This window comes from Mesitornis unicolor, unplaced genomic scaffold (genome assembly GCF_000695765.1).
Source record: "Mesitornis unicolor isolate BGI_N332 unplaced genomic scaffold, ASM69576v1 scaffold33821, whole genome shotgun sequence".
Lineage (NCBI taxonomy): Eukaryota > Metazoa > Chordata > Aves > Mesitornithiformes > Mesitornithidae > Mesitornis > Mesitornis unicolor.
Window position 1 is genome coordinate 37811 of NW_010165097.1, and position 6411 is coordinate 44221.

Here is a 6411-nt window from a genome sequence, read left to right on the forward strand (position 1 = left end):
AAAACCATTGATCTCTTAAACGATAGGAGATAAGCACCATGAAAAATAACAGATGTCAAAGGAAGGACATGTTCCCTGCCTGGGACCTAAGATCCTCCAAGGACCCAAAGGACAGCTAGTGGCATGTCCCAGGATCTAAGGCACTGCAGTGAGAACTGTCTCTGAGCAGAGGTCACCAGTTAAAGGCCATGGAGAAGAACTGTCCAGATGGCACAGCCTGCTCCTCTCCTCAGGATGATGCTGTGGGTATGTCATTGGTTTCATGTGCTGCTGGCACGCTCCACTCTCAGGTACTGAGCATGTGCGCAGCTCTGTCCTCTTCCACGTTTCTGCTTAAGCACGTTTCCTTCCCACACCCTGTTGGAGCAATGGCGAAGGTCAGCTGCAGCAGCTGCTGCTCACAGGGAGCCAGGAGCTAGGCAAGGGTTTATAGCAGTTACCCCTCCTGGCTGTCCCCAGGGGGTGGGGAGTGTGCTCCCTCCCCTTGCCATCGCAGCCATGAGCTGCACAACCTCCCTCTGCTCCAGTAAGGTTTGCCCTGCTACCTCCTTCACACGCACCTCTTGATCTTCCCTAGCCAGTTACAGGCTTTGCATGGAAATTACTGGGTGAGAGCCCATGGTAGGTGCTACACCAGGAGGTATCTCTGCCCCAAAGGAGAAGGAATCCAGCCCAGGATTACTCGAAGGACCTCACTGCCCTGACTTGCCTGCCCTGTGCTATGGTCCTGCTCTCCTCCCCTCACCCACAAGCCTTAGTTTTTAGCCCTTTTCCTCTCGAATATCACTAGTGCCCTCCAGCAGCAAGGCTGCAAGGCTCAGGGCAGTTACCTGCTGATGAGCCATGCTGCAGCTCTCACACTCGGTCCTATAAGCATGCAAAAACCTGAGATTTTTCTCAGCAGCACTAATGAGACTTTTCAACAGCCCTGAGCAGCCCAGCATCACACATGTCAGGAACTGCTGGTGGGAAGCACCCAAAGCCAGCACTCAGGCCAGTACAACAGCACACATACTGTTTTCCGGAGAACTGCTGGTCTATCTCCTCTAAGGACTGTCCTTTTGTTTCTGGAACAAAGAGGTAAATGAATATAACAGCCATCACTCCTGTCAGTCCATAGAGAAGAAACATCCACGAGAAACCAATGGCATCTGCAGAGAGATTGAAATGCATGAAGGGTCTATTGGAGGTAGGTCACATCACAGGATACAAAGGAAGCTGGCTTCTTGCTGTGAAGTGGTCATTGGTGGCTTAAAGGGGCATCTTATTTTGAGAAGCTCGCAAAAGGGCAGGGAGGCTCCTTATCTGCAAGATCTGGATCAGGAATCAGAAAGGGAGGATGGTTCATGCCAGGCTTTGCCAGCAGCACCACAGAGGGAAGGAGAAGGTATCTGAGCACCAGGGCCCAGCAGTGCCTGCCGAGTGCCTCAGCTGAGAGCTCTGCTAGCAAGAAACGTCATAAAGCTGTCAGTGTGAAAGCTGCAAACTCCAGAGTTATCCTGATACTGCAGTACCACAGTGCAGCCCAGTGGGCGATGGATGATTTTTATAAAACTGGTGGTGGAGGGGCTCAGACCACTGCTGCTGGCGCTTGGTTTTTCTGATCTCAGAGACATTGAGGTCACACCTATTCCAGCATCAAGTCCCCAGGGTTCAAAATGTCACTTAATCTCCAAATGGCTTGTGGTGGCCACCTTCCCTAACCAGCTGTGGGAGTTGGAGGGGTGGGGAATAGCCACTTACCAATAAGATCCAGGAAGGTAAGGCTGATCAGTAAATTGACAGCCCAGTTAAAGCTGTTACAGAAGGCAAAGGCTCTTCCTCTTATCCCAGCAGGGTAGATCTCGCTGAGGACCAGCCAGGTGACTGCACCAATTAGAGAGATAAGAAAAACAACTGTAGAGGTTAAGCAATTTATCTGGGAAATGGGCAAGGGAGATTTCAGCAGGGGTTTTAAATTCTGGCTTCACCCAGCACCCACTGCTGTTGGTGACAAACATTCATCAATCTCAGAGTCAGGTCACAGCAGAACACTTCAAAACTTCTGTGTTTAGCTCTCCACAGAGGAAAGAAATACCAGTGACCAGGTCCAGGGAGCAAAGAATAAAGCAGGGGAGTTGGTTATTCCACTCAGGGGAGACAGAAAAGATCTGTCATACCTACTGTCAGGACATGTTCTTTGTAAAGAAATGAGAAAGGGGTAGGATTTAGGGAGACAATGTTGGTTTGGGCTAAAATCAGAGCTAAAATAATATATATCTCAATATACAGCCTTTCCTATCCCAGGGTTATTTTGCTTGAAATAACATACGAGGTCACTGTCAAACCCATGAGACTTGCTGTGCACTTGATTTTTCCTTAAGTTAGGTCCTGTTTTCTCCCATCAAACCATTTAAAGCAGTAAATGCCAGAAAACACTAGAGCTTAGATAGAAGCATGAACTAATCTCTATTCTCATCTGATAAATAAATAATGATTTCAGGAAAAAAACACCAAAACAAACAAACAAAAAACGCCAAACAAACCAACAAAACAACTGATATCGAGAAACTTCCGAGGAGGTTCCACTTCCAGTTCTGCCACTGACTTTCCGCATCACACAGGAGAAGCCCCGCAGTCCCTGTGTCCTCAGCCCTTCATTTTTCTCCTCATCAGGGTGCTAGGAAGATTAGGTAGTGCTTGTGGGAATGCTCTGATTTTGCAATGAGCTTGACAGAAAAAAAGGGTAGTGATAACATGCAAGAGAAAGTTATTCTAGTCCTGTACCAGCCCTATAGCTGACAGAGCTGCAATGGTATAGAATTATTCAGTTGGCCGAAGGGGATAAATTTCCAGTTCCTAGACACTGAGCTGCTTGGTAAAGCAGATACATAATGAACATTTCATGCAGACTATAAAGATCAGCCCAAGTGCAAGGGTATGTAAACACCATACTTACTCGGTCCAAATCCAATTGAGAAAGCGCTCACGAAAGCCATCATGCTCAGCAGCGTAATCCAATTTAAAACCATATGTTCTGCCCAGGGAGCACCACGGAAAGGAGGGCCAGTCCTTCCTGTTGTATCTTCTTTGGCCTGACCTACCAAGCCCCTTTTCTGAATGAGGGAGGAATCAGGACCAACCTCTCTGCTTTGAGTACTGGTGAAAGCTTTTGTAAGGCTCCTCGTGGCAGCAAAACCAGGGCCTGCCTGGCTTTTGCCAGCACCTAATGCTGGTGGGATGGGTGACACAGCAGACTGGGAGGATATGGGCCTCAGGGGGTGCTGGGTGAGGCTGTGGGAAGCATTGGGATCTGCAGCTGCTTTGCAGTCCCTGGCAATGGCCAGCGGACCAATGCGGCTGGTGAGGCCAATGGTGGTGACAGAGATGGCCATCACCACGCAGCCAGCCATGAGTAGCACTCTCCTGCCAGCCTTGTCTGCAAAGGCCATCGCGATGAGCGTGGCCACCACCTTTATTGCCCCCAGCCCAACAGAGGCCAGGATCGCTGAGGAGTTGCTCTGAAACCCCACTGAGTTGAAGATTTTGGAGGCATAGCCCAGTACATTGGGCTGCCCAGTGAACTGCTGGAAGAGCACCAGCCCTAGGCCCACCAGAGTCCGCCTTCTCATGTTGTCTCTGGTCCTGAAAAGGTCAAGAAATGAGTAATGCTTCTCCTTATAGGGCTCCCGCTTTGCTGCTGCTCTGTCTTCAGTGTCCTGCAATTGAATGAGGCCCTTCTGGCAGTCTGAGTCCCACGAGCTTAATTTAACAGGGTTCACTGGGAGAAAGAGGACGCTAAGGAACTGCATGGCTGTTGGGGCAATGGCCAGCCCAAACATGTACCTCCATCCCTCCTCCACATCTGCAAAGACATAATTCAGCACATAGGACAGTAGGATGCCTACGGTGATGCCTGCTTCATAGAGACACACCAGCAGCCCCCGCTGATGAGCAGCTACCATTTCTGAGACGTAGATGCAGCACGCCATGGATGAGACAGAGATGGCAAAGCCCACAGTCATGCGCCCAATGACCAGCCCAATAAATGACCTCACCAGTGTGAGAATAAGGCTGCCAACCAACAGGACCAAGCTGCTGACCAGGATTGCTCTCCTCCGTCCATGGTGGTCAATGAGGATCCCCCCAGCCAGAGAGGCGAGCAGAGCTCCGATAAGGAGGGCGCTCACGAGAACTTCTTGCTGGAGGCAGCTGAGGTGAAAGTCTATCTGCAGCTGCAGTAGTGCACCAGAGATAATCCCCAGCTCATATCCAAATATCAGCCCACCAAGGAGAGAGACAGTTGCAGACAAGAGGAGGACCCCCAGTGCACGATCTGGAAAACAAGCAAGCAACACTAGGTTCAGTTTTCTGGTGCTAGCAGGAGAGCTAGCCGCATGCACAAGCTGAAAAAAGCTCTCCCAGGACATGCAAAGTTTTCCATTTACAAAGCCATGATGCTGAATTTCCCCAAAAAGCACCAGGTCATGTATAGAGGCACTTGCAGATATTCACACAATCAGGTCTGCACATGCTTCCAATAACTGCAGGGGCACTCATTTGGGGTGCAGAACTGTGAAAACAGGACTTTGTTAACAAAGTTAAGACTTGTATTTAAGTGGGGGACAGTGATTTGTAGTGCCTGGAGTTATATGGGGGGTTCCTCCATGGTCTCCCTTGATTCTAATTACAAGACCTGTTTGGGGCAGCAAACACAGCTTCTGCTTTCTGGTTTTGAATTATTCTGCATTATCATTTTCACATTTCACTGTATGTGGCACCTTCAGCTCTCACTGTAGGCTCGGGATTCTCATTCCCTACCTTGTTGTCAAAAATGCTGCTCACAAAAGTTTATTTCTCCCAGCTAATCTTGCAGACTCAGCCTGACTTTGTGAAGGTGGCCCAAATTTCTTCACCTTTCCTTCTACAGTACCCAGAGCCCAGGATCTCCAAGCCAGGCACAGTCTTCTCAGGCTGGTCCAAAACTACAAAAATGCCATCACGAGCTGAAAAGTTCACTGTTGCCTGCTTCAAATACAAGTACCGATCCTTTGACCTTGCCCTTCCCATATCACTGAGCATGCAACTTTAGTATGTCAGTTTAGATAAAATTAGAAAAAAAAAAAGGCAAAAGCAACCCAAACCCCAACCAATCACCCTGCCCCAAACAACCCTACAAAACCAAGGTGCTCGCTGCTCACACTTTTTTCCCTGGGGAAGAGGGAAAAAGAGTGATGACATATGACCCATTGGTCATGTCACAGCAGGGGAAACTGCACATGGCATGAGAGCCAAGGCTGATGTAGGGACCTCTAGGAACAGCGGTGACAGTGGCCTTCTCCAACTTACAATCTTGAAGGCACAGGTAAAGTATGTTGGCATACAAGTTTGTGCTGGTTTCTAGCATATAATACTATCTGTATTCTCACATTGGCATTGTTTAATTAGAAATACTCACAGTTTCGGTACACTGTATGTGGAAAAAATGTGGACACAATCACCAGACCATGGAAAACTTTCCTCACCCAGCCTAAGGGCTTTTTTCCCCTCACAAGCTGTGTTTAATGGGAAGTGTCTCTATTTGGCCTTTAATTGCAGCTAGCAGTAAAGGTTATTTCTCAGGGATGGCTATATTTATATTTGTATTCATCCTGTAACCCTCTGTGTTTCATTTGTGTTACTTATGCCATCCCAACTACACGCAGTTCCCTCCCACCATGCTCTGTGACTACCTGCACTGCTTTTATCAATCCTTGTACACATGTTACGCAGATAATTAGAAAAAATATTTGCTCACTGAGAACTAAAGGCTTTGCCTAAAGTGGGCATGCTACTAGTTTCAAGCCACAAATTCGGTTAGATACAGACAACCCCGCTGTAAATACCACAGCTGATCCCATCAGGTTTTGCTGTATTTGTTGTTAAGTTAATGAGCAGTAATAGTTTATGAATTTTGACTGAAACACAGCTTTGTATATAGTGTATTCTGAGGTAGCTGGGGAACTTAAGGACTCTTCAGACCATCACGTGAGGACAGAAAGTTTGGGGGGACTTGCAAGTAGTGTGCCAGGCGATTCCCGGAGGGCTCTGCTCCAGGAATGGGCAGTGACCAGTGTTGCTGACCTGGCGGAGACTAGGCTGACTTTTGAACTGCTGCAGTCCCTTTCTGCACACACCAGTGCCAAGAAGCGCCGCTGCCTCCAGCAAACCCCCAGTGCTTTGCCCCACGCTCCCTGTGGCTATGCTCCCGCCCGCAGGCCCCTCTTCCCGGAGGCGCTCATGGAGTGCCCTCGGGGCTGTGCCACAGGAGATTACTGGGCTCGCTGTGTTTGCTGCTGTGGGGGGGGGCTATAAACAAAACAAAGGGTTTGGGGGGGAGGGAAATGCAGTCTCAGTCTTTAGGAAAAGTTTAAAACTTTTTTTTTTAAAAAC

General features: G+C 48.7%; 1 protein-coding gene across 1 annotated transcript; it reads right to left on the bottom strand.

Moving 5' to 3' along the window:
• Positions 1–260: 260 nt before the first annotated feature.
• SLC2A10 (solute carrier family 2 (facilitated glucose transporter), member 10) lies at positions 261–4315 on the bottom strand (the record flags this gene model as incomplete). The annotated part of the gene is made up of 4 exons (XM_010194526.1): positions 261–357; positions 1016–1151; positions 1744–1866; positions 2939–4315. Coding segments are annotated over 4 exons (1733 nt in total), but the record flags the coding sequence as incomplete, so codon positions are not given.
• Between the last annotated feature and the right edge of the window lie 2096 nt (positions 4316–6411).